The sequence below is a fragment of the Hippocampus zosterae genome, chromosome 12 (assembly GCF_025434085.1).
Source record: "Hippocampus zosterae strain Florida chromosome 12, ASM2543408v3, whole genome shotgun sequence".
NCBI classification, from domain to species: Eukaryota; Metazoa; Chordata; class Actinopteri; order Syngnathiformes; family Syngnathidae; genus Hippocampus; species Hippocampus zosterae.
In genome coordinates, this window is record NC_067462.1 from 100,832 (window position 1) to 128,474 (window position 27,643).

General features: G+C 51.1%; 1 protein-coding gene across 3 annotated transcripts in view; it reads right to left on the minus strand.

The window, feature by feature from the left end:
* LOC127611436 (titin-like) overlaps positions 1-27,643 on the minus strand; it is a 125,113-nt gene that overhangs the window by 13,616 nt on the left and 83,854 nt on the right. For all 3 annotated transcript variants that reach the window (XM_052081959.1, XM_052081960.1, XM_052081958.1), the window contains 18 exons: positions 10,319-27,643; positions 9,940-10,236; positions 9,142-9,729; positions 8,747-9,049; positions 8,366-8,662; positions 7,981-8,268; positions 7,579-7,884; positions 7,142-7,444; positions 6,760-7,065; positions 4,908-6,671; positions 4,516-4,809; positions 4,147-4,431; positions 3,762-4,061; positions 1,610-3,676; positions 1,217-1,519; positions 835-1,140; positions 438-728; positions 55-354 (listed from right to left, as the gene is read on the minus strand). In XM_052081959.1, the coding sequence (XP_051937919.1) occupies positions 55-354; positions 438-728; positions 835-1,140; positions 1,217-1,519; positions 1,610-3,676; positions 3,762-4,061; positions 4,147-4,431; positions 4,516-4,809; positions 4,908-6,671; positions 6,760-7,065; positions 7,142-7,444; positions 7,579-7,884; positions 7,981-8,268; positions 8,366-8,662; positions 8,747-9,049; positions 9,142-9,729; positions 9,940-10,236; positions 10,319-27,643 (25,923 nt within the window). The remainder of the gene's footprint in view (positions 1-54; positions 355-437; positions 729-834; positions 1,141-1,216; positions 1,520-1,609; positions 3,677-3,761; positions 4,062-4,146; positions 4,432-4,515; positions 4,810-4,907; positions 6,672-6,759; positions 7,066-7,141; positions 7,445-7,578; positions 7,885-7,980; positions 8,269-8,365; positions 8,663-8,746; positions 9,050-9,141; positions 9,730-9,939; positions 10,237-10,318) is intronic.

A 27,643-nucleotide genomic window follows, 5' to 3' on the forward strand; every position in this document is an offset into this window, starting at 1 on the left:
TGAAAGAAAAGCGTTTCGCACACATTTTGCACATGGCCGGACGGTAACACTCACTGAAAGTGTTTCTGGCGACCATGGGCTCGGAGAGAAGCGGGACTCCGGGGCCGTACTTGTTGATTCCCCGGACTCGGAACAAGTATTCTGTGTTCTTGACAAGTCCGGTGATGCCACAGGTCAGCTCCTTGCACTCGGCATGCATGAAAACCCAGTTCAGTCTGTTGGTGTCCCTCCTCTCGACGAGGTAGTGGGACACCTCGTCACCACCGTCCTCTAAAGGTGGCTTCCAGCTCAGCGTGCACGACTCCTCTGTGATCTTGCTGATCTGGATGCCGCCTTCGCACACTCCTGGGGTGTCTAGAAACATTCGTCACCGTGTTGTTCGTCGCCTCCTGGTCTAAAAAGGATTTTGATGATGGATACGACGCACGCCTACTCACCAAGGACTTTGACGTTGACTTCGGCAGTTTTTGTTCCACTCACGTTCCTGACCGTGAGAATATACTTGCCGGTATCATCTCTGTCACAGAACTTGATGATCGCCGTTGCCCGGCTGGCTGTGTATCGCAAGTGGTACTTCTCGCATAAATCCAGTTCCTTGCTGCCCTTGGACCAGGAAGCTTTGGGGTCAGGCCTGCCACCCACTGCAGCGTCCAGAACCAGGTCTGACCCCGCTCTCACCATAACAACTTCAGACAGGAGTTTGCCATCCAGCTGAGCCTTTGGAGGTTCTATCGTAACATATCAACATATTTATTTTACACTCCTTGCATCCGTGCCTGGGTTATTTGCCACATACGTGACATCAGATCTTCACAAATACCTAAAAGAGCTTACCAAAGTCAGTCTTGCACTGCACAGAACCGGTGGAATCTGACGGGGCGCTAAAGACCTGGTTGGCATTCTTTGCAATGACTCTGAACTCGTAGGGTTCTCCTTCTCCCAGGGCAGTAACAGTGTAGAAAGTGTCAGTCACGTTCGTGTAGTTACACTTCAGCCAGCGGCCCTCACCGGTCAAAGTGAATGGTTTACGCTCGATAATGTATCCGACGATTGGACTGCCACCGTCATTAAGCGGCGGCAGCCATTTGAGCGACACTGTGGTCCTGGTTACATTTGTCACTTCTGGCTTGCTTGGCGCGTCTAAAAATGGAAACGTTGACTCGTGTCAGTCGTAGGTCGGAGGTGATCAACATTTGCGGGGGCGAGCGATACTCACCGACGGGGTTTTGGGCGACTGCTCCTTTGGAGGCTTCGCTGGCCTTGCTCAGACCAGCACTGTTCATCGCATAAACTCGGAACTGGTACTCTAGGCCTTCAACAAGGTCTTCCGCCTTATAAAAGCACTCAAAGCATGGGATCTTGTTTTCCCTCACCCAAAGAATATTGTTTCGCTCTTTCTTCTCAATCCAGTAACCTGTCACCTCGCTGCCGCCGTCGTGATAGGGCTCCTCCCACTTCAAGGTCATTGTGTTGGCAGAGATGTTCAAGACAGATGGCCTTGTTGGGGGTCCGGGCGGAGCTGTCACAGTCAAACGTGAAGTTTATGAGCCATTCATGCCTTTTGTGATCCAAACTGTTGTTGTCATTCAGATTGCGGAATTGTACTTACTGTAAGGATGCTCTGCAACGATGGTCTCGGACTCGGTCGGCTTACTTATACCAAATCTGTTCTCGGCAGAGACCCTGAAAGTGTATTGCATGTACTTGGTCAGGTGACTGACATGGAGAGACGTGCGCTTCACACTGGAGTTGATCAGCTGCCAGGCGGTGGAACCAGATTCACGCTTCTCCACAATGTAGTTGGTAATGTCGGTGCCGCCATCGTCCTCCGGTGCACCCCAGTTGACGACACAGGATTGGGAGGTGACATTTGAGATTTCAACAGGCCCCAGTGGAGGATTGGGCCGACCTGTAACATTCACGTCAACCGTAAAGGTCTTGGTTCCGGCAACATTCTCCAGGGTCAGGTAGTATTTTCCACCATCGCCCCTCATGGCATCCTTGACGGATATGCTCGTTCTGTCTTTAGTCGCTTTAATGGAAACTCGCTCAGAGTTTTTCAACCTCATCTCCTCCAGCCTCCAGGCTACCGTGGGCGCAGGCCTCCCACTAATCGGAACGTCGATTGTGAAGACGCTGCCAGATCTGCACGTGATCAGCTGATTGCTGATCTCGCTGAGATCAGCAGCAGGTTCAATGTGTGGCTCTCTGACCAACACTGGAGCTGGAGTTTCCCTGGGTCTGCTGAGGCCAGACTCATTACGAGCTTTCACGCGGAAGTGATACTCATCTCCCTTGTTGAGCTTTTCGACCACGTAGGAGAGATTCTTGGTGGTGCCAACCACGAACCACTTATCCGTCCCCTTCAGCCTAGTCTCGATGACATAACACTGGACACGGCTGCCACCGTCGTGCTCCGGCTTCAGCCAGCTTAGCGACACCGAGCTGTCAGTGGTGTCGACAATGTCCATTCTCTTTGGCGGTGCTGGCTCAGCAGTGGCAATGACAGGCTCTGTCATCTCCAGCGGCTCACCGACACCATGCTGGTTCTCCGCAGAGACCCTGAAGAAGTACGGCACTCCCTCCAGGAGGTCCTGGATTTTCATGACATTCTGAGTGCATTTGCCCCCAGACTGCTGCCAAGTGCGACGGGTCGCCTCACGCCTCTCGACAATGTAATGGTGGATTCGCGCTCCGCCATCGTTGAGTGGAGGCTGCCAAGCAAGTGTGACTGAGCCTCTGGACACCTCTTGGAAGGCCAAAGCTTGAGGAGCTCCCGGAGTGTCCATGACTCTCACGGTGAAAGTAATGGTCTCGCTACCGCTGCTGTTCTCCAGATTGACAGTGTATTTGCCTGCATCATTTCTAGAGCATTTTTCAATATGTAGAGTACTGCTGCCCTCCGCAGTTGTGACCTCTGACATCACACCCATTGCTCCTTCTTCTTTCAGCCAAGTGGCGACCGGAACAGGCTTCCCCCTGAATTGGACGCCTAGTTTCACTGAACCTCCAGCCTTGACAATATGCGTTTGCTTGAAGGTGGCATCAATGTCCACCTGCGGGGGTGCGAGTCTGTCGATGGCCCGAGCCGGTTCTAAAGTGGCCATGTCCTCACCTCTCCCGACTTGGTTGACAGCGGCAACTCGGAACTTGTACTCAACCCCCGTGTCTAGACCAGTCACCATGTACTGTGTTTGTGTCACGAGCTCTCCGTTTACTCTGCTCCAGTCAAGTTCATCGTCCTTGGCCATCTCAACAATGTAGCCCAGGATATCTGAACCGCCGTCGTCTGCAGGTTTGCTCCATTCCAGACTGATCGAAGTATTTGTGGAATCATACACACAGACCACAGATGGAGCACAGGGGATATCCTTTGGCCCGACAGCCTTAATGGGCAGGGAGATATTGCTTGGAGATCCGATACCAGCGTCATTCACAGCACTGACCCGGAACTCGTATTCCACGTCCTCAGTGAGATGAGAAACCGTGTGAGCGCATTCAGTGATGGGCTTCTTTGAAAGCACCCGGTAGAAACGGACAGTCTTCTTCTCTCGTTTTTCAAGAATGTAGTAATGAATGGGGCTCCCGCCATCAGATGTTGGAGGAGTCCAGGCCAAAGTTATGCTTTCCCCTGTGACCTCGGTGGCATCAGGAGTGCCTGGAGAATCGGGGGCAGCTGTGAAGAAATGGTGAATGGGAATATGTGAAGAGCAAGAGAAAACATATTCTGTCAAATGAAAAAGGTCAATCTCGTGACTTACTGTATTGCAGCTGTGCAACAACGGGGCAGGATTCCAACGGTCTGCCCGCACCAAACTTGTTCACAGCTGAAACCCTGAACTGGTACTCATTGATCTTCATGAGTTTGGTGGCAGCGAACGTGCACTCGTGACAGTCATCGGACACTAACGCCCAGGAGATCTTGGATGTTTCGCGCTTCTCGATGATGTAATGTGAAATTTCTGAGCAGCCATTGTTCTCTGGCGGATTCCAGGACAGAGTGCATCTGCCCTCCGAGATGTTGCTGAACACGATGGGTCCTACTGGTTCCCCAGGTGTGTCTGCGTCACGCAAGAGAGTTCGAGTTAGAAGTCGAGAAATCCCTTCTACCATTTTATGCCGTCATCAACAGAGACAACTGCACACCTTGTACTTGAACCAGGAGGTCCTCCTTTTTGCTGCCCGATCCATTGATGGCTTCAATGGTGTAGAGACCGCGGTGAGTACGGTCAACATCTCTGATGAAAAGAGTGCTGTATCCAGAAGCGGTGACTATATCCATCATCTTTTTGGTGATTTCCACACCATCTCTGTACCAGACCACCTTGGGCACAGGCCGTCCGGTGATGGCCACCTTCACTCTGATGTTGTCACCCGCTTTGACAGTCAAACCCTCAAAATACTCCGGGCCAAATTCAATGTGAGGAGCGGCTGGTTTAGAAGAAAAGGCAATCAGTTGAGTGGATGAGAAATCGATGGTCATTTTATCGCTCCCGCCGTCTTATCTTCACTTACCATTCTCACTTCGGACGACAATCAAACCGGACGAGTTGGACGGGGGACTGACGACTCCAATGGCATTTCTGGCAATCACCCTGAACTCGTAGCGCTCATTCATCGTCAAGCCCGTCACAGTGTGCTGGCAGTCCTGCACATCAGTCAAGTTGGCCTTGAACCAACGACCCTGGCCCTGACGTTTCTCAATGTTGTAGCCGGTAATCTTGCTACCGCCGTCACGTTTGGGCGCCTCCCACTTGAGCGTGATCGAGTCACTGGTCACGTCAGTGTAGTCAGGCTGGCCCGGAGGATCTGAAAGACAGAAGTTCATAATTTGTCTCGCAAAAGAGCTCGTGAAGAGATTCTTCACTGTGTGTGAGCCTGCTCCAGGGCCTGCTCTTGGAACTCACCGACAGGGCTGACGGCCATGATGGGCTTGCTCTCATCACTCATTCGGCTGCAGCCGGCATCATTCTGTGCGTACACTCTGAACGAGTACTCAAGGCCTTCGATGAGACCCAGGACCCTGTAATCGGTTTCTCTGATGAGCACCGCGTTCACCTTCTGCCACATGACGCTGTTTTTTTCCCTCTTCTCCACATGGAAGCCCTGGATGGGGGTGCCGCCGTCATAAATAGGCTTCTCCCACTGGATTGTCATGCCGTCATTGGTGACGTTATACACAACGGGCCGGCCTGGTGGGCCCGGGGGTCTGAACTGATGCTTGGCAATTACCATCTGTGAGACCAGGGGTTCACTGACTCCATACCTGTTCTCAGCACACACTCTGAACTGGTATTGGACACCCTTGACTAGGTTGGGCACTTTGAACTGAGTTCCATCCACCCTGGAACACGCCATCTTCCAGTCGGGCTGAGAGGTGTCGCGCTTCTCTACAGTATAGCAGTCGATGTCTCCACCGCCATCATCGTTGGGCTCATCCCAGGAGATCACGATGGTTTCCGCTCTCACTTCATCCAGGCGGATGGGTCCGAGGGGCTTGGATGGGGGTCCGAGGGTAATGACGTGGATGTGGAAGGACTTTCGGTTGATTTGGTTGTCGAGAGTAAGTGTGAATTTACCCTCATTCTCTTTCTTCACATTCTTTATCATCAGTGTGGCTTTGTTGTCTGTCTTCTTGAAGCGGAGTTGATTGCTTTCCTTCAGAGGAAGGTTGTCCTTCAGCCACGACACCGACGGTTTGGGTTTACCTCTGTATGGCAGCTCAATATGGACATTGTGACCCAAGCGAACACAAATTCTTCCATCAGGGTAGTCTGCAAGGCTTGCTTCCGGTGTTATGACATAGTCAATGACCTTGATTGGCCCGATTTTCACAAAGTCACCCTGCCCCTTCTCATTTCGAGCAGCCACTCTGAAGAGCACTTCGGAGTGCTGCTTCAGTTGTTTGACCTCAAACTCGCAGAGTCGGCTCATTCCTCCCAGTGCCCAGTCCTCATCTGCGACTTTCTTTTCAATGATGTAGTCGGAGATGATGCTGCCGCCATCGTAATCGGGCTTGGCCCACTGCAGCGTGACTGATGTCTTTGAGGAATCCTTCATAGAAACGTCTTTGACCGGTCCGGGAGTCTCCGTAGCCTTCACTGGTTCAAGTGTTTCGCATGGTTCTCCGACACCATTCTCATTCTCCGCGAGTACACGGAAATAGAAGGAGGTCTTTTCAGAGAGATCTTCAATGGTACAAGTCGTGTCGGTGCATTTGCTTGTGACTGCAGAGTATGATCTCTTGGAAGAGTCCTTCTTCTCAACAATGTAGTTGGTGATTTCAGCGCCGCCATCGAGGAGTGGCGCCTCCCAGCAAAGAGTGACTTTTCCGCGGACTACGTCTTTCAGTGTCAGGTTCCTGCACTGAGCTGGAGAGTCCTGGACCTTCACGGACAAGGTTAGTGTCTTGGGCTCTCCTACACCGTTCTCAATCTTGACTGTATATTTTCCAGTGTCGAGCTTGGTGACCTCACGCATAACAAGGACCGTGGTCGTGTCGGAGTGGTGAAATTCGTAAGAGGGATTGTTGTCAATGCATACGTCTCCTTTGCTCCAGGAAGCATCAGGAGACGGTCGACCCTTCAAAGGAACAGAGAGCTCCACATCCTTGCCAGCCTTCACAATGTAGTGAGTTCTCATGGCTACGTCGGAGTCGATCTGGGCCTCCTCTGTGAAAATGATATCATTTTCAGTTATTAAAAAAAAAAAAAACAAGAAGAGGAACAAGACATTTCTCAAGTCTGCAAAGTCACTTACCCAGGATATCTTTGGCCTGCACGGGCTCGATCATCTCCAGAGGTTCCCCACGGCCAGCGCAGTTGACAGCAGAAACTCGGAAAAAGTAGTTAACGTCCGGCTTTAAGTCATGTACAGTATATTCGGTCATCTTGACCTCTCCCTTTGAGGTAACCATCGCCCAATCTTCCTCTCCCTCCACAAGTTTCTCCACCATGTAGCTGGTCACCTCGCTGCCTCCGTCGCACTCTGGCTTGGACCAGCCCAATGTGATCGAGGTCTTTGTAGAATCCATCACCTTCAGCTTGCAAGGCTCGTCTGGAGCATCTGCGCGTCAAATGGCACAGTCGGCACAGGTGGTCTTCGATTCTCATTTTGGAAGCCGGTCTCTTTGATCACTTACCAACAGGATCTGCGGCCCGATAGTAGTCAGATACATCAGAGAAGGGTCCTTCTCCAGCTTGGTTGATGGCACAGACGCGATATTGGTAATAATTTCCTTCGGTCAGATGATAGACAGTCTGTTTGTTGTCACGAATGGGGTCTTTGTAAACACGGATCCAGCGCAAACTCTTTTTGTCGCGCCTCTCCAAGTAGTAGCCGGTAACCGTGCTCCCCCCGTCCATGCCTGGGCTTTCCCATTCCACCACCATGGTGGTTTTAGTGATGATGTTCACCTCAGGCATATGTGGCTGTCCCGGAGTGACTGATTAAAATGCAGAAAGAGCACATGTGTGATCCCTTTGTGTTTCTTACGATCGGTGACAGGAGAAGGCCAAAGATAACTCTTGCTCAACTGTGAAATCGACAGTGAAAACAGGCCTGCATTCCAAAGCTTACCAAAAGCATTCTTGGCAACGACAGCCTCCGACTCCAGTGGCTCTCCCACGCCGTACTTGTTCACGGCCATTACCCGGAACACGTATTCATTTCCTCGCACCAGTTTGCCAACGGAGATATACGTCTGCTCATGCCGCTCCGACACTGTCGACCAGACCACTCTGCTGGTTTCACGCCTCTCGACGATGTAGTGCGTCACTTTGGAACCGCCCTGGTCGGCCTCACAGACAGGCTCCCAGCGGAAGGTGATTCTGTCTGCTGTTATCAGGTTAAAGTTGATGCTGCCGGCTGGGGGTCCGGGTTTGTCTAAGGAGAGATGAAAAGGGACCGTCATTTAGCATAAAGAACTGAAGGAGAGGAAACTTTTCAAACGCGAGAAAAGGAGCAATGTTGTCAGAATACCAAGGATTTCAACCGCAATTGAGGCAGTTGCTGAGCCCAAGCTGTTTTTTATCTTGATCTCATACGAGCCGGTGTGTTGGCGGGTCGCATCCTTGATCAGGATGGCTGCCGAATCGGTTGTGTTTTCCACACACAAGGAAGAAGAAGTGACAAGCTCCTTTCCATTTTTGAGCCACTCAATCCTTGGCTGCGGTTTGGCGATGATTCCCACTCTGATTTTAACTGAAGTTCCAGCTTTGTACTGAACCACATCCAGATACTCTGGAGGAAGGTCAATGGCTGGAGCACCTGCACAACAAAGTATTGACAACGTTCACAATGCCTTGCGTGTTTCTTCACACGTCCAATGACACTGGCCGAAGAAGGAATGAACATGAGCTCTCACCATGTGCATCAATACAAGTGACCGGGCCAGCAATCAGAGAAGGGTTACTGACAGAGCCCAAGGAATTCTTTGCAAACACCCTGAACTCATACGACTCGTCCTGGTTCAGCCCAGACACCGTGAAGGCCATCTCCAGGATATTGGTGAAGTTGGCCTTCACCCATCTGCCACTGGCTGCGTCCCTCCTTTCCACACTGTAGCCGGTGATCTTACTGCCGCCGTCGTATGGTGGCCTCTGCCAGGAGAGGCTGACTGAGTTCTTTGTGACATCAGTGACGTGGACGTTTGCGGGTGGCTCTGTTGTGGGCAAGTCAGAAGGGCACCAGATTATGCCACGGGCAAACAGAAGCCGCAACTATATAAACGAGAAGAACTACTCACCACATGCGTCAATAGCCAGCACCTCTTCGGACGTCTTGCTCATCTTTCCGATGCCGGCGGCATTTTCAGCTGCCACCTTAAACTCGTAGATGAGACCTGGGCAGATGTTGGTGACCCGTAACTGGTTTCCTGGTATTGCTGTTTTATTGATCTTTTGCCAGAGGATGCTGCTCCGTTCCTTCATCTGAAGGTGGTATCCGGTCACGGGATTGCCGCCGTCGCTGACCGGTTCGTTCCAGCAGACAGTCAAGTTATCTCTACACACAAAACTAACCCAAGGGGTGGACGGAGGTCCGGGGAAGGCTGGAATTAAAACGATAGAATTTGAGTTAATGGCGCATTTTAAAAAGTGAATTGGTCAAGGGTAAGTCATCTTCTAAGCCCTGTTGACTTACTGAACGGAAGCTTGATCGTAACTGGCTTGCTGTCAATGTGGTCGCTGACACCGAAGCGGTTCTGAGCCTTAATTCTGAACTGATATTCCTCCCCTTTGGTCAGTTTCGTTGCCTTGATTTCGCTTCTTGCAATGTTAGTTGACACCTCTGTCCAGGCAGGAGTGCTAGTTTCCCGTTTCAGGAGGACATAATTGGTCACGGGACTGCCACCATCATACGCGGGCGCAGCCCATTTCAAGTGCACTGTAGTTTCTCCAACCTCCCCGATCTCCACAGGTCCAACAGGGGGTCCAGGTCTATCCAGTACAATAAAGTTCATGTAGATCTTGGTGGCACCACCGGGGTTTGAGGCGGTTACTTCGTATTTTCCAGCGTCACTTGCCACGCTTTCATTGAGGGTGATCGTTAAGCTGTCGGGAGTGACTTCGGTCAGTAGTCTTTTGGATCCCTTGATGACAACATTGTTCTTGGACAGAGTCACTTTAGGCATTGGCTTGCCAGTAAGTGGTAGGTCGAAGGTCAGGTTGGATCCAGCTCTGACGTAAACCGTATTCTTGGGGTAGTTCTTCAAATCAAACTCAGGAGCTTCTGTTGAAATTCAAGCAAGACTTGGATGAGCAATGCAAGGCAAACTTCAAGAAAACGGAATGTGGAAAGCAAAAGTGCGGTCCTTTTTTAACAGCCAGGACTTGGCGTCACGTGTACATTCACAATATAGAGTTGCAGTGATTGCCGCACCATAGTTTGCTGTAGATTGCAAAACATTTTCGACATTCACCGAGACATAAGATAACTTACCATGAACTTCCTTGACGATAACCGGCACAATCATCTCTTTTGGTTCACTTAGTCCAGCGTGGTTCTCAGCTCGCACTCTGAAGAAGTACTCGGCGCCTTCTCTCAGGCTTTTTATAGTGTGGCTCGTGGTCTTCACTGTGGCGCACTTGACCCATTTGGTCATGCCCTTCTCCAGAGCATCGATGAGGTAACCCTTCACTCGACTGCCACCGTCATACTCGGGACGTGTCCAGGCAATTGTCACGCTGTCTTTTGTGACGTTTGCGACTCCAAGTTTCGTGGGGACGCTTGGCACCTCTGCGACACAAAAGCGGATCCTTGAAAAGAGCTTAGAGTTTGCGCACATCGTGAAGCGAAAAGTGACCTGACTGAACCTTACCTGTTATTTTTGTGCCAGCTTTCACCTCCTGCGGTACTCCCAATCCATGTTCGTTCTCTCCGAGGACTCTAAAGTAATAGACGGCTCCTTCCAGCAGATCTTCCACTTTGTACGTCAAAGCATGGCAGTTGGTTGTGACAGAGACCCAGGCCTTTTTACTGGCCTCGCGCTTTTCAACGTGGTAGGCCTTCACTGCATCGCCACCATCGTTCTCAGGAGCTTCCCAAGCGAGGGTTGCGGAGTCCCTGGTTACTGCCGAAACTTTGACATTGACTGGGGGTCCGGGAGAGTCAAGCACCTTGACAACTAAGGGTAATGTTGCTTTTCCCAACGGGGATGCAATACTGACACAATATTCGCCCGAGTCATTTCTTGTTGACTTTTCGACAGTCAGTGAAGTGCTGGAGTTTGTTGAATCAATTGTTCCTCTGACCTTTAGATCTGTGCCCTCCTTGGCCCACTCCACCGAGGGAAGGGGTTTACCTTTGAATGGAACGTTGAGGGTAAAGGCTGCGCCACGCTGAACCACAAGGACTTTGCGCATCTCGATGTCCACATTAAATGCGGGCTCTGCCGTTCTTTCCACTGCCAAAGCCACATCGGAACAGTGGCTGCGGGGACTTCTACCCACTTTATTTATGGCTTGAACACAGAATTCATATTCCGTCTCAGATTTTAGTCCACCGACTGTGAACTCCAAGCTTTTAGTAAGCGAAATGGCTTCAACCCATCTCTGCAGTTCTTCTGGTGACTCTGGTTCCTCCTTTTCCCCGTCGTCATCTTCCCCGTCATCTTCCGCCACCGCTCGTACTGGTTTGTGAGCGTGGCACCTGTATTCTACACTATATCCAAGAATGGGAGCGCCTCCATTGTCACTCGGTGGTTTCCAAGCAATGGACACACTGTCCTTGGTTGAATTCACAATCTTTGGCTTGGACGGAGAAACAGGAACGGCCAGAGGATCGGCCGCTCTAAATGAAGCAGAGGTTTCACTCGGAGGACTCAGACCAGCGGCATTCTCAGCATAGACCCTGAAGTCATACTCGCAACCCTGACGCAGTTTGGTTGCTACTGTTGTACATTCGGCGACTGCATCTCGATTGACGCGGATCCAGTGCATGCCAGTCTTCTCCCGGCGCTCAATCACGTAGCCAGTGATGGGACTGCCTCCATCACTCATCGGTTTGCACCACGTGAGGGTCATTGAGTCTCCAGTAATGTCGGTGACGTCAACGTTGAGGGGAGCTGTGGCAAAAGTGTACGGGTCGGTGATCTTGACAGGCTCACTCTCCAAAGCCTCACCGCTTCCATGCTTGTTAATGGCCAAAACCCGGAAGGTGTATTCATTGCCCTTCAGCAGTCCTCTGACGGTAAAGTAGGTTTTGGTGACGTTGTCCTTCACTAGGGTCCAGGCCAAGCGGCTAGTCTCGCGCTTCTCAACAACATAGTGTGTGATCTCAGCACCACCTGGCTCCTGAGGTGGACCCCATGACAGAGTGCATTCCTCAGCCGTGAGACCTGTAATCTGTAGAGGTCCTGCCGGGGGGCCTGATTTATCCAGGATTACACAATTGATTGGCATGCTAACTGTCCCAGCAATGTTCTGTAGCGTGAGTAAGTATTGGCCTGAATCTCTTCTGATACAGTCCTTCACAATCACCGAGGTACTGGTATCCGTCGAAGTGACCTGGATTCTGGCTCTGAGCACAATCTCGCTGGCGTCTTTGCTCCAGGCAACGACGGGTGCAGGGCGGCCTCCGATGTCGGCATGAATTTTCAAAGTTTCTCCTGCCTTCACAAATACTGTTTCTCTGTATTTGACATCCATCATAATCCGCGGCAGCTCCACATCGTCCTTGACTGTGATTGGGCCAGTGTTTTCGGAGGGTTCACTGAACAATCCCACCGCGTTCTTGGCGATAACACGGAAGTCATATTGGCTGTCCTCTGTCAGGCCCGTCACCTGGTAGTGAGTCTCAGGCACATTGGTGAAATTGCACCTTGTCCAGCGACCTTCTGGAAGATCCCGGTGTTCAATGATGTACCCGGAAACCTTGGCACCTCCGTCATACTCTGGTTTGTCCCAAGACAAGGACACAGATGTTCTGCTCACAGCGGTGACAACGGGGGTTCCCGGAGGATCGCACGGATCTCTCGCCGCTACAGCTTCGGAGGGCTTACTGCATTTACCGATGCCAGCGACATTTTCAGCATAGACGCGATATTCATACAGCACACCATCGTCTATTCCACTGACTTTGTATTCGGTATCCTTGATCATTCCTCGGTTCAACTTGGTCCAGAGAATGCTGGCGCGCTCCTTCCGCTCGAGGTGATAGCCAAGAACAGAACTTCCCCCGTCATTGACAGGCTCGTTCCAGGTCACCACCATATAAGACTTGGTAGCAATCTTAACTGCTGGTGTAGAAGGGGGTCCGGGTTGCTTAAAGTCGTATTGCGCTGTAATTGCAGGAGAATCCAAATGCGCGCTCTTTCCATAGCGGTTGACTGCATAGATGCGGAATTGGTATTCCGCCCCGTGCGTCAGGCGGCTGGCCTTGTAAGCGGTTCTGGCTACACTGCTTGCAGCCATTTGCCACTCTTGCGTGGTGGTATCTCTCTTCTCGACGATATAGTTGCTGATGGAGCAGCCGCCATCGTAATCTGGTGGAGACCAGGAAAGCGTGATGGTGTCAGAGGTCACGGCCTCCACCCGAATGCTTGTCGGAGGACTCGGCTTAGCCAGGACAACTACGCCGAGTTGCGAGGTGACTGTTCCGGCAGTATTGGCCAGGGTGATCTCATACTTTCCGACATGCTCCCTGGCAGCCTGTTTAATGAGAATCTTGGATGAGGTCGCCGTGTTTAAGATTGTAACCGAAGGGGTTTGCTTCACAGGAAGACCGTCCCTCTTCCATGAGACGACAGGCTTAGGCCTGCCTCGAAATGGAACCTCGATGGCCAGTTCATCTCCGGCCTTTACGCTGTATGTTGTGAATAACAAGTTGACCGATGGCTCAATCGCCACATCCTTTGCGACCACGGGCAAACCGAGCTCCTTCGGCTCACTCTTTCCCTTCTCGTTGATTGCCACAACTCTGAACAGATAGGTTTCGTTGGGAGTGAGGTTAGGGATAGTTGCCTCTCTCACCTTGACTGTGCTGGCCGTGCCCCATTTTTCACCAGTCTTGGGCTTGAATTCCACGTTGTAGCAGATGACCTTACTGCCACCATCGTGTGCGGGTTTGTCCCATGAGAGTGAAACACTGCTTTTCGTCACATCAATCACGGTTAAATTGCTTGGTGGCAGGGGTACCTCAGCCACTTTAATTTCTTTGGTTTCAACCATCACTCCTTGGCCGTACTCATTCACGGCACAAACCCTGAAGTAGAAAATGCCACCCTCTGGCAACTCTTTGATCAGGAATGTGTTGGCTGTGCAGTTGCTGGTGACAGTCGTGTAGGCCTTACGGACAGACTCCCTCTTCTCAACGATGTAGTTGGTGATTTTAGACCCACCGTCGGTGAGTGGCGTCTCCCAGGCAAGCCTCACCGAATCCTTTTTGAGATCCTTCACTGTGAAGTTCTGCGGTGCACTTGGCGTATCCAAAATTCTCACGGAGACAACGGCAGACTTTGAGCCACTGCTGTTCTCCAAGGTTAGCGAGTATTTACCACTGTCCCACCGGTTCACGTTGTCAATCACAACCATGGTGTATGAGCTGGTGGTGTCAATTACGGCCCGTCCTGTGAGAGTACCATCAATTTTTTCCCATTTTACAGACGGCTCTGGCCTTCCTCTGATGGGGACAAACAGACGCAATGTACCACCAGCGCGTGCAGACACCACCTTTCTGAGATCAGCATCAAGTTCAATCTCCGGTGCTTCGACCCTGTCCACAGCAACCACCGTGCCGTGGACGTAAGCGGCCTCGCCCACTCCCTCTGAGTTTATGGCGCAGACACGGAACTGATATTCTTCAGATTCTTTTAGATCCGTGACAGTCAGTTTAGTAGCCTGAATGCCAGCGGGTGGCGTGCATACGGCCCACTCTTTTTCGACTGGTGTGTCCACTGCCGGGGCAAATTCTACTTCCTCTTTTGATTCTGGAACTGGTGTATGCTCTCGCATTTCCACTATATAGCCCTTGATATAGGCACCGCCATCAAAGTCAGGCTTGCCCCAGGAAAGTGAGACGGAGGACTTTGTGTAGTCTGTCACCTTGGGATGGTGTGGGGGCCCTGGGGGTTTTGTGGCATCGCATGCTCTGTAAAGTAGGGATGGTTCACTGAGGTCTCCAATTCCAGCCTCGTTCTCAGCTGCAACGCGGAACTCATAAAAGTGATCAGCCATCAGTCCCGTCACTGTGAAGTGAGTGTCTGTCAGTTTTTGCCTGTTGCACTTTGTCCACCGGACACTGTCCTTGTCACGTTTCTCTAGGTGATAGCCTTCTATGTCTGCCCCACCGGTCTGTTCTGGAGCCGACCACGACAGAACTATCGAATCTTTTGTGATCCCACTTGCCTCTGGTGTTCCCGGAGCGCAAGGCGGTTTGTAGGGATTGCGTGCGACGATGGGCTCGCTCTCAAGACTATCACCAACGCCATACTTGTTAACAGCCTTGACTCTCAAAATGTATTCGTTCCCTGCGAGAAGGTTTGTTATCTTGTAATAGAGACTCTGAATATTGGCGGCAGCCACTGTCCAGGATAGACTGCTGGTCTCTCGCTTCTCCAGGATATAGTGAGTTATGTTAGCACCACCATCCAGGGATGGCTCAGACCAGGCGAGGGTACATCTGTCCGCCATAATTCCTGTCACTTTTAAGGGTCCTGTGGGTTTTCCCGGTTTGTCAAGGACTTTGACTGTGATGGGGAAGGTTTTTGTGCCACCCGGGTTTTTGAGCACAAGTTCATAGTGCCCACTGTCTAATTTGGTCACATCCTTAATAGTCATGGCAGCACATTTGGTATTGTTTTTCACTTCAATGCGCAGAGCTCTGTCCATTTCCTTGCCTTCCTTGAGCCAGACCACGTCAGGAATTGGTTTTCCGTGGATGTCGGCCTCAAGAGTTAAATGCTCTCCAGCGTTGACAACAATAACATCCTTGTACTTGGGGTCCATCGAGGCCCTCGGTGGCTCAATTTCATCAGTCGCGGTTATAGGTCCAGAGCTGTCAGAGGGCTGGCTGAAGACGCCGGCTGCATTTCTGGCAATAACCCGGAATTCATATTGCTCGTTTTCTGTCAGACCGCTGATGTCATACTCAGTCTCCATGATGTTTGTAAAGTTTTCTCTGACCCAACGCCTGTCAGGGGAGGCAAGGTCTCTCTTTTCAACAATATAGCCATTGACTTTGCTGCCGCCATCATACTGAGGCTTTGTCCACCTGATCTTTATGAAGGTTTTAGAAATAGTGACAGCCTCTGGAGCACCAGGCGGCTCACATGGATCACGAGCGACAAAGGACTCTGAGGCTTTACTGCATCTGCCGACGCCCACAATATTTTCAGCATAAACTCGGAACTCGTATCCAATTCCTTCTTCCAGATTACAGATCTTGAACTGAGTATCGGCGATGAGTGTCTTGTTCAGTTTGTTCCACAGGATACTGGTCCTCTCTTTGCTTTCTACGTGGTATCCGATCACAGCACTTCCCCCGTCGATGACGGGCTCATTCCATTCGATGAGCATCATGTCCTTGGTTGCAGATTTGACGTGCGGTGTCCCGGGGGGGCCTGGTGGTTTATATGGGTACTGTATAACAATCGCCTTGGAGTCCAGAGGGGGGCCTTTTCCGTATCGGTTTTCAGCCATAACCCTGAACTGGTATTCTGCACCTGTTTTCAACTTGGTCACTTTGAAAGCTGTCCGAGCTAGCTGTGTGGTGACCGGCTGCCACGTATTGCCAGTGGTCTCTCGCTTTTCTATGATATAATGCTTCACCTGGCATCCACCCTTGTACTCTGGGGGCTCCCATGAGAGGTGGACAAAGGTGTTACTCACCTCAACAACTTTCAGTGGACCACTTGGCGGACCTGGCTTATCAAGAATAATTATGTCCATGTGAGCAATAAATGTGCCCACTGCATTGCTTGCTGTAATGGAGTACTTTCCCAAATCCTCTTTGCACGCTTCAGTTATCTGAATACCGGTTGTTGTAAGAGTGTTCACGATGTTGACTCTGGAGGTCACCTTCAGAACCTGACCATCCTTTGTCCAGGTGACTCTAGGTTTGGGCCTGCCAAGCACAGGAAATGCCAAGGCCAGATCTTTTCCTGCTAACACGCTGTAAGTGTTGAACTGCATTTGAATGCCTGGATCCAAGGTCATGTCGCTGGCAACAACGGGTGCCACAAGTGCCTTAGGCTCACTCTTTCCCTTCTCGTTGTAAGCAATAACACGGAGCAGGTATTCCATGCCGCTTGTGAGGCCTGTGACAGTGCCCTCGCATGTCTTTGTGTTTGTAGCAACACCCCACTTATCTGTCCCCTTGGCCTGCATCTCAATGAGGTAGCCAGCAATCCTGCTACCTCCGTCATGCTCAGGTTTTTCCCAGGCCAGTGACACGCTGGCTTTGGTGACGTCGACCAGGGAGACGTTCCCGACAGGGAGCGGTACCTCGGACGCCTTTGAAGCCGTCTTGGTTTCATTTGCCTGGCCGACACCATATTCATTCTCAGCCATGACTCTGAAGTAATACAGGGCACCCTCGATCAAGTTCCCAACCTTGAATGTTGTCGTCGTACATTTGGTCGAGACATTTGCATATGCCTTCCGGGTTGATTCACGCTTGTCAATGACATAGTTCTTAATTTTAGAACCTCCATCGATAAGAGGTGCATCCCAACCAAGAGTGATCGAGTCCTTCTTGATGTCTTTCACTACAAGGTTTTGCGGGGGTCCAGGCGTATCAAGGACTTTAACAGTAACAAACTCTGACACGGACCCACTGCTATTGGTCAGGGTCAGAGTGTATTTTCCTGAATCAGATCTGTCACAAGAGTCAATGGACAGCTGCGTGAAGACAAGACCCTTTTCAACCAGTGCCTTTTCGGTTAGGTTTGTTTCATCCTTAAACCACTTAATCTCAGGCGTTGGTCTGCCCTTGAATGGGATATGGATCCTAACCGATCCCCCGGCCTTCACGGATATTCCCTTCCGCAGCTCAGAATCCAAGTGGATCTGCGGTGGCTCATGACGTTCCTCTGGTTTCGCGGTTCCTGCAAGAAGGGCTGGCTCACCAACTCCAAGTTTGTTCAGAGCGCACACCTGGATCTTATATTCCTGACTCTCTGTCAGCTTGGGGATCTCATATTTGTTAACACGCAAGCCGGTGGGGGGAGTAACGATGGTCCATTCTTCTTGCTCAGCCTTGCAGACTTCAACAATATATCCCAGAATGGCGCTGCCACCGTCAGACAATGGCTTGCCCCACGACACCGTGATTGAGCTCTGTGTGGAGTCAACGACGTTGACGTATGCAGGGCACCCAGGTTTGTATTTAGGATCGCAAGCCTTATAGTACGAGCTCGGTAGACTGGGCTCTCCGAAGCCGACGACATTCTCAGCAGCCACTCTGAACTCGTACTCATGGCCGGTGGTTAGGCCTGTCACTCTGAAGGAAAGGTCAGTGACTTTCTGTCTGTTGCATCTGGTCCACTTAATTCCCGCTCTATCCTTCTTTTCAACAACGTAATTAATCATTTCACTGCCACCATCAGACTCCGGGGCAGTCCAAGTGACAGTCATGCCGTCATGGGTAATGTTGGTTACGTCCTCAATGTGAGGTGGGCCAGGAACAACAAACGGTGTCTTCATTATGACTGCACCAGACTCCAAGGGGCTGCTCGTGCCAAAATTGTTGACCGCCATAACACGGAACATGTACTCGTTACCTTCCAACAGGTTGGTGACTTTGTAGCATGTGGTGGTGCAGCTGGAAGAAACAACAGTCCAAGCCAGACGGCTGGTCTCTCTTCTTTCAATGATGTAATGCATGATGGGATTCCCCCCATCGTGTAAAGGAGCACGCCACACTAACGAGCATCTATCCTCGGCTACGCCAGCTACGTGAAGGGGTCCCTCACAGGGGCTCGGTTTGTCCAAGACCAACACTTTGAAAGGCACAGTTTCCCTGCCTGCCTCGTTGGTTAGCTGGAGTGCGTACATTCCACTGTCGGCTCTCGTAGAGTCCTTAATGACTATGAGTGCATGAGTTTCTGTATTTCTTAAGTCAAGCCTGAGCGTATTTTCGAGTGGAGCGTCATCCTTGAACCACTGCATTGCCGGCGGTGGTTTCCCACGAACATCTGCGTCCAGTTTCAACGTCTCCCCAGCATTGATGACAATGGTCTTCGTGAATGCAGGGTCAACGGAGAACTGAGGAGCCTCAATGCTGTCGCTCGCAGCGATTGGCCCGCTGTTGAACGATGGCTTGCTGACAGTGCCGACGGCATTTTTGGCCACGACTCTGAAGTCATATTTTGAATTTTCCGTGAGGCCAGTGGCAGTGAACTGGGTCTCAATCACATTGGTGAAGTTTGCCTTGACCCAACGGCCTTCTGGCAAGTCACGCCTTTCCACAAGGTACCCGGTTATATGACTGCCACCATCATATTCCGGTTTCTTCCACTGGATTGTAATGGCATCTTTGGTCACGTGGATAGCTTCCGGTGTACCGGGAGGATCGCACGGGTCTCTGGCCACGCAACCCTCTGAAACCTTACTCCACCGTCCGATGCCCACGATATTTTCAGCGGACACCCGGTATTCATACTCGGTGGCTTCCTCTAAGGGGTGGCTCTTGTAACTTGTCTCATGAATGAGTGTCTTGTTAATTTTGACCCACAAAATACTATTCCTCTCCTTTCTTTCGAGATGGTAGCCGAGGACTGGACTGCCCCCGTCCGAGATGGGCTCGTGCCACTCCACCATCTGGTGATCTCTTGAGAGAGAAGAGATGAATGGCGTGCCCGGCGGGCCAGGTTCTCTGTATGGGTACTGAGCAACAACAGAAGACGAATCGAGGCCATGACTCTTTCCGTACCGGTTTTGAGCAATGATCCTGAACTGGTACTCGGCTCCAGTCTTCAACCTGGGCACTTTGATTGTGGTTCTGGCACAGTTATTATTGACATTTTCCCATGTTGTTGTAACGGTCTCTCTTTTTTGCACAATATAGTTTGAAATCTGACAACCACCATTGTGTTTTGGTGGATCCCATGAAATGGTCACACTACTCGTTGTAATTTCATCAAATCTCACTGGGCCAGACGGGGCGCCAGGCTTGTCAAGTACTATGACCTCAATGGTGGCTTCTTTCTTTCCAGCAGAGTTAGCGGCACTGACGCAGTACATGCCTCCGTCGTCACCTGCTGCGTCCTTAATGCTCAGACTTGCATGAGCCTGAGTGCTGTGGGTGTTCACTCTGGTCGTGAACTTCAAAGGTACTCCATCTTTCGTCCAAGCCAGTGCCGGTTTGGGGCGTCCAAAGATCGGCACTTCAATTTTTAGATCTTTACCGACGTGGACGCTGTAGCTGCTAAAAGTAGGCCGAACATCGGGCTCAAACGTCAAGTTCTTTGCAATGACGTGGCCAGAGAGGACTCTGGGGTCACTTTTGCCCTTGTCATTTAGTGCGAAAACCCGGAACAAGTATTCCTCCCCTGGGTTGAGATTGGAAACGGTTGCCTCCATTGTTTTGTATGTGTTAACCCCAGACCACTTCTCTTGGCCCTTAAGCTGTACCTCAAGCAAGTACTGGATGACTCTGCTTCCGCCATCATATTCTGGACTTCCCCAGGCCAAAGAGATGCTTGTATTTGTTTGATCTGTAACAGTCAAGCTCCTGGGAGACTGCGGCACCTCCGAGACCTTGAGGGGGTCAACAGTCACGGCGGGCAGACCAATACCATATGCATTCTCTGCAAGAACTCTGAAGTAATAACTGCAACCCTCCTGGAGTGGCTCAATCTTCCACGACAGAGCATGGCAATTTGTTACCACGGCAGCATACGTTTTGCGGGTGCTCTCTCTCTTTTCCACAATGTAGTTTGTGATTTTGGATCCACCGTCCATAAGAGGTACTTCCCAAGCGAGGGTCACAGACTGGCTTGTAATTTCTTTCACGGTCAGATTTCCAGGCGCGCTCGGTGTGTCGAGAACCCGAACGACAACAAATGCAGATTTGGTTCCACTAGAATTCTCGGCAGTGATTGTGTATTTCCCACTATCGGCTCTGTTCATCTGGTCAATCACGAGGGCCGTATAACTGCTGGTCACTTCAACTTGAGCCTTCTCCTGAAGTGGAGCATCGTCTTTGTCCCACTTAATGCTTGGAGTGGGTCTTCCCTTGATTGGAATAAAGAGTCTCAGTGAAAGTCCGGCCTTAATTGTCACAATCTTTCTCAGTTCCGGGTCAATGTCAAGGTCCGGTTCATCTGCTCTGTCCTGGGTAACAACTGCTCCGGCAACATCGGCATGTTCGCCAATCCCAACCTTGTTGCTAGCGCACACTCTAAATTTATAAGCTTGATTTTCTTTCAGGTTTAAAACCTCAAACTTGGTCTTTCTGACACCTGTTGGTGGCGTGCACATAAGCCAATCCTCTGCAGGTGCATCCGGGCCAGGCACCTCTGCAGTCGAAGTCTCAATCTGCGCCTCGGCGGCTGCGACTTGCCCTGTGGAGGCACAGCACTCCACGATGTATCCCTGGATCTCTGAGCCACCGTCAAACAGAGGCTTGCTCCATGACAGAAACACTGAAGATTTGGTTGTGTCGAGAACTCTGGGGTTCTGTGGCGGGCCGGGCCTGAAGACAGGATCAAGGGCTTTGTGGTATACCGTTGGTGAAGTCGGCTCTCCGACACCCACAGAATTCTCTGCTGCAACCCTAAATTCGTAACTGTGGCTTTCCAGCAGCCCTGTGACCTTGAAAGTCAAATCTAACACGGCTTGCCTGTTGCACCGAATCCACCGTACACCTTCTTTGTCATGCTTTTCAATAACATATGTGGTGATGGGACTACCTCCATCCTCATTGGGAGCCTCCCATGTGAGCACCATCGAATCCTTTTTCACATCTGCAATTTCTAAGCCTTTGGGTGATCCAGGGGCTGTGTAAGGATCTTTAATAATCACTGGCTCCGATACAAGTGGCGCACTACAACCAAATTCATTGATAGCATGCACTCTGAAGATGTACTCATTTCCTTCCAGAAGCTTTGTGACCTTGTGGAAGGTGTTCAGTACTTTTGGATCCACAATCGTCCAGATGAGTCTGCTGGATTCTCTCCTCTCCACGCTGTATTGAGATATTTTGCTACCTCCGTCTTGTATCGGGGCTCTCCATGAAAGACAGCATTGGTCTTTTGTGATATCCGTGACATTCAGTGGCCCTTGCGGTTCGCCGGGTTTATCCAAAATGACCACAGTCACCTGTACAGCCTTTTCTCCTCCTGGATTTCTCAGCAGCAGAGTATAGGCGCCGCCATCGGAAAGTTTAGCTTCCTTGACAGCGACACAGGCATAGGTTGCTGTGTTCTTAATCTCTCTGTGGATTGTGTTTCCTATTTCCTGCTCTCCTTTCAGCCAGGTGATGGAGGGCAAAGGTTTGCCGTGGACATTTGCGTCAATCCTAAAATTGTCTCCAGCTTTCACCACAACGGCCTGTGTGAACTCTGGGTCAATGCTGATACGAGGGGGCTCAATCTCATCCCTGGCTGTGATGGGGCCGGTGCTATAGGAGGGAAGACTGAAAACACCGGCGGCATTCCTGGCAATAACGCGGAACTCATACTGTTGATCCTCCACGAGTCCAGTTGCGACATATTCTGTCTCTAGGATATTAGTGAAGTTAGCCTTCAACCACCTGCCTTCAGGAAGCTCCTTCTTCTCCACTGTGTAGCCTGTGATCTTGGCACCACCGTCATACTCTGGCTTTGTCCAAGTGATGTGAACCGAATCCCTCGTAATCCGGGCTGCCTCAGGTGTACCTGGAGGGTCACAAGGATCTCTAGCGATGTGACCTTCTGACACTTTGCTGACTTTGCCGATGCCCACAATGTTTTCGGCATAAACTCTGTACTCATACTCCATTCCTGGTTCGAGGCCCGTGGTCTTGAAGGTTTGGTCCCTAATAAGTGATTTGTTCAGTTTGACCCAGAGGATGCTGGTTCTCTCCTTGCGCTCCAGATGGTAGCCCAAGATAGCACTGCCTCCGTCATTGACAGGTTCATTCCATGCCACCACCATGCTGTCCTTTGTGCACATTGCAATGGAGGGTGTTCCTGGTGGTCCTGGAAGCTTGTATGGATACTGAATCACAATGGCCTCTGACTGAAGAGGCGGGCCCTTGCCGTATCTGTTCTCTGCTGTGATTCTAAATTGATATTCTGAGCCAGTCTTCAATCGGCCTGCTTTGACTTTGGTCCTTGCCAGTTTTGGCGACACCATCATCCAGTGAGTTGCGGACGTGTCTCTCTTTTCCACAATGTAGTTTTTGATTGTGCACCCGCCGTCATACGCTGGTGGGCTCCAGGAAATGGTCACGCTGTCAGACGTGACCTCTTCAACTTGAACTGGACCTCCTGGCTGGCCAGGCTTGTCCAGCACAACAATGTTAATGTCTGCCGTCGACTCCCCCGCTGTGTTGCCAACGGTTACGTGATAATGTCCAAAGTCATCTTTGGAAGCCTCTTTGATGCTTAGGTTTAACATTGCGTCTGTTCCACCAAAGTTTACTCTGGTTGTTCTCTTGAGTGGCTGTCCATCTTTGAGCCAGGAGACAGCAGCTTTGGGACGGGCGACGTAAGGAACCTCGACTGTCAGATCTTCACCTGCCAACACACTGAATGTGCTGAACAACATTTTGACAGCGGGTGAAATGACAAGATCCTTCACAATGACAGGCACGCCTATTTGTCGAGGGTCACTTGTTCCCTTATCGTTTCTCGCTGCAACGCGGAACATGTATTCTTCACCTGCATTGAGGCCACCAATGGAGGCTTCCGTTTCTTTCACGATCACAGCCTGTGTCCACTTCTCTCCACCCTTAGCTTGCACCTCCACAACATAACAGCCGATTCTGCTTCCGCCGTCATGCTCTGGCTTTTCCCACGAGAGTGTGACACTATTCTTCGTAACGTCCTTCAGACTGATTTTGCCAGGAGGCTGGGGTTTCTCAGAGACTTTAACTGACTCGCCGGTCTCAATAGGCAGGCCGATGCCGTATTCGTTCTCTGCCAAAACTCTGAAGTAATAGTTGCATCCTTCCAGGAGCTGCTCGACAGTAAAGGTGGTGTGATGGCACATGGTGCTGACTGTGGCGTAAGCCTTCCTTGTGGACTCACGCTTTTCAACAATGTAGTTCTTTACCTTAGCCCCCCCGTCGTTTGCCGGTGGGTCCCAAGTTAGAGTGACGGACCGATTTGTCACACCGTCAATCTTTAGATTCTGCGGAGCACTCGGCGTGTCGAGAACCCTGACTTGGACTGTGACTGTCTTCGAGCCAGAGCTGTTATCCACCGTCAGGTTATACTTTCCAGTGTCAAATCTGTTGACATTCCCAATGACGAGGGACGTGTACGATGTGGTGGTGTCAATTGTGGCTCTCTCGACGGGTTCGCCATCCTCTTTGGTCCACTTAGCCTGGGGAGCGGGTCTGCCTCTGATAGGAACAAACAGTCTAAGTGTGCAGCGAGCTCGCAGGGTGACCACCTTGCAGAGTTCTGCGTCCAAATCGAGGTCTGGGGGGAGGAGTCTGTCCTCAGCCTTGGCATTGCCAGGTACGGATGCAGGTTCGCCAATTCCTTCGCCGTTAACAGCAGAGATGTTGATTTTATACTCCTGACCCTCAGTCAGATTGACAATTGTGAATGAGGTGGCAAGGAGTCCTTCCTTCGGGGTCACAATTGTCCACTCCTCCTCCTCCTCCTTGTCTGAGGGGATACAGTTCTCAACAAGGTAACCAGTGATGTCAGAGCCGCCATCATAGGCCGGTTTGTTCCAGGCCACGGTAATAGATGACTTGGTCGTGTCCAGGATTCTGGGGTTGCACGGAGGCCCCGGTTTGTACAAGGTGTCGCTGGCCTTGTAGAACGGACTGGAGAGGCTCGGTGCACTGAGACCGGCAGCATTCTCCGCAAAGATCCTAAATTTATATTCATGTCCAACAATAAGACTTGTTGCCTTGAATTGCAGATCTTGGACCTTCCTTTTGTTGCACTTGACCCAGCGGTGGCCTACCCGGTCTTTCCTTTCAATATTGTAGTTTGTGATTGGTGTTCCACCATCACTCTTTGGCACCTGCCACACAAGGACCATTGAATCTTTGGTGACAGCAGTGACCTGGGGATTCTCAGGCACATCGGGAACCTTGTAGGGATTCTCAGCAAGAATGGGCTCTGACTCAAGAGGTTCACCCTGACCAAATCTGTTCACGGCCATAACTCTGAAGATGTACTCGTTTCCTTGAAGAAGCTTGGTCACTTTATACTCTGTAGCCTGCAGGTCTGAAGCAACATGTGTCCAAACAAGTCTGCTTGACTCCCGCTTCTCAACGACGTATCCTTCAATCTTGCCGCCACCGTCATCTCGCGGCGGGGCCCAAGTTAGTAAACAATTATCAGCTGTGATATTTGACACCCTCAGAGGTCCAAATGGTGGGCCGGGTCTATCCAGTACCTTCACTCTGAAGATGTGCTTGGAAAAGCCACCGACGTTTGTGGCAGTCAAAACAAATTCTCCTCCATCAGATCTGACGGAGTCTTTGTTGCTCAGTGTGGTTGCCATTTCATTGAACTTCACGTCCAGTTTCAGTGTGTTCTCAACCTCTTTCCCATCCTTGGTCCAAACCATGGATGGGGTTGGTTGACCCGAAATGTCAGCTTCAAGCTTGAAAGACTCTCCTGCCCTCAGCAAAACCACATCCTTAAAGATGGCGTCCACCATGATGCGTGGCTCAACTATGTTATCCGTGCATGTGATGGGGTCAGAGGGCTCGGACGGTCCACTCACAGCTCCTGCTGAGTTTCTGGCCATGACACGGAACTCATACACCGCATCTTGAGTCAATCCGCTGACGGTGAACGTTGTCTCAATTATGTTTGTGAAGTTTGCTCGGATCCAGCGACCGGCGGGAAGTTCTCTCTTCTCCACCGTATAGCCAGTGATTTTGAACCCGCCATCGTACTCTGGCTTTGTCCACTTGATGGTGATCACATTTTTGGCAGTAAAAACAGGCACAGGTTGACCCGGGGGATCCACGGGGTCCAAGGCCATTATCGCGTCGGAGGCTTTGCTGGGCTTGCCAATTCCAGCCATGTTTTCTGCCATCACGCGAAACTCGTAGGCGGCTCCATCTTCAAGCCCGGTGGATTTGAGTATGTTTCCTTTCACAAGACCCTTGCTGATTTTTTGCCACATGATGCTGCTTCGCTCTTTTCTCTCCACGTGGTATCCGATGACTTCATTTCCACCATCGGAAACGGGTTCATTCCAGCCAATTGTTATGGAGTCCCTGGTGAACGCCACGACATGCGGCGTGCCAGGCGGTCCAGGAACTTTGAATGGATAGGCAGCCACGACTGACTCTGAGGTTATGGGAGGTCCTACGCCATATCGGTTCTTGGCCTTCACTCTGAACTGGTACTCTGATCCGGTAGTTAAGCGAGTAGCTTTAAACATGGTACGAATGGCCACGGAAGTTAGCTCTGTCCAAGTCTGCGTGGTGGTGTCTCTGCTCTCAACCACGTAATTGGTAATTGGAACACCGCCGTCGTTCTCCGGAGGATCCCATGCAAAAATACAATAGTTACGAGATATTTCAGTCATTGTGATCGGTCCTTTGGGTGGGCCCGGAACATCGTGCACTTTGACAATGATGTTGTCGATCACAGATCCGACAATGTTCCTTCCGGTCATGGTATATACTCCGCTGTCTGCTCTGGTGCATTCATTGATGGCCAGGACAACCGTCGCGGCAGTCGTCTCCACGTTGGTCCTCTGTGTGAGCCTCAGGGAGTTTCCGTCCTTCTGCCAGGTGACTGTCGGCCGGGGGCGCCCCATCACAGGAATTTCAACCCTGATGTTGTCTCCAGCTTTAGCAATAACAGTTGACTGGCACACACCGCCCAGGTCAAACTCCGGCAGGGAGGTCGAATCCTTGACAAGGATCGGCTTGCTCTCGCGTGGTGCGCTTCTTCCCGAGTGGTTGACCGCCATCACACGGAAGGTGTATTCTTCATTCTCATTGAGATTCTTCACCGTGAAGTCCATGTTCTTGAGGCTTGTGACATGGGCCCACTGATCAGTTCCTCTCTTCTGGGCTTCGAGGACATATCCCGTTAGCCTGCTTCCACCATCATGCTTGGGTTTGGTCCAAGCCAGGCTCACAGAGTTCTTGGTGATGTCAGTTGGAATTATGCTTTCTGGAGGACTTGGTGCCTGGGAGGCCCGAATAGGATCGGGAGTTTCAACGGCTTCACCGACGCCAAACTCGTTCTCAGCAGACACTCTGAAGTAGTATTCGCAGCCTTCGCCCAGATCGCCGATTTTGACTGAAGTTGTGGGGCAGTTTGTCACAACGGTGGCAAAAGCCTTGCGAGTTGATTCTCTCTTTTCGATAATGTAATTCGTGATCCTGGCGCCGCCATCAATGAGAGGCGTCTCCCACTGAAGGACAATTGATTCCTGATCTATATGGACTGCTTTTAGGTTGAGAGGAGGCCCGGGTGAATCCAAAACTCTCACGTGAATATTTGCCGTCTTCTTTCCAGCAGCGTTTTCGAGGGTGAGCTCATATTTACCGCCATCGATCCTTGCACTTTCGGGAATGATCAGCATTGTAAACGACTCGGAGCTGTCAATGACGGCACGTGGCACAGGAGCATTCTCCTTGGTCCAGGTCACGGTCGGCGTAGGGCGTCCTTTGATGGGCACAAAGAGGCGAATGGAACAACCAGCCCTGACAACAAGAGTTCTCCTGAGCTCCATGTCCAGTTCCAAATCGGGTTCAGCTGCGTGCTCCACGACCTCAACCAGATCCGCCATTTCAGCAGGATCACCTGTGCCCTTAGCATTAACTGCACTGATTCTGAAGTGGTATTTGCTGCCGTTTTCAAGGCCAGGAACAACAAACTCTGTGATTCTCAGCGCAGACGATGGTGTGTCCTTGACCCAGTCTTCTGTTCCTTCCTTTCTGTGCTCGATCACGTAACCGGTGACATCGAGCCCGCCATTATCCAGTGGTTTTCCCCAGTTAAGAGTGGCGGTGGTCTTGGTGGTATCTGTAACCCTCGGATTTACTGGAGGTCCAGGAACAT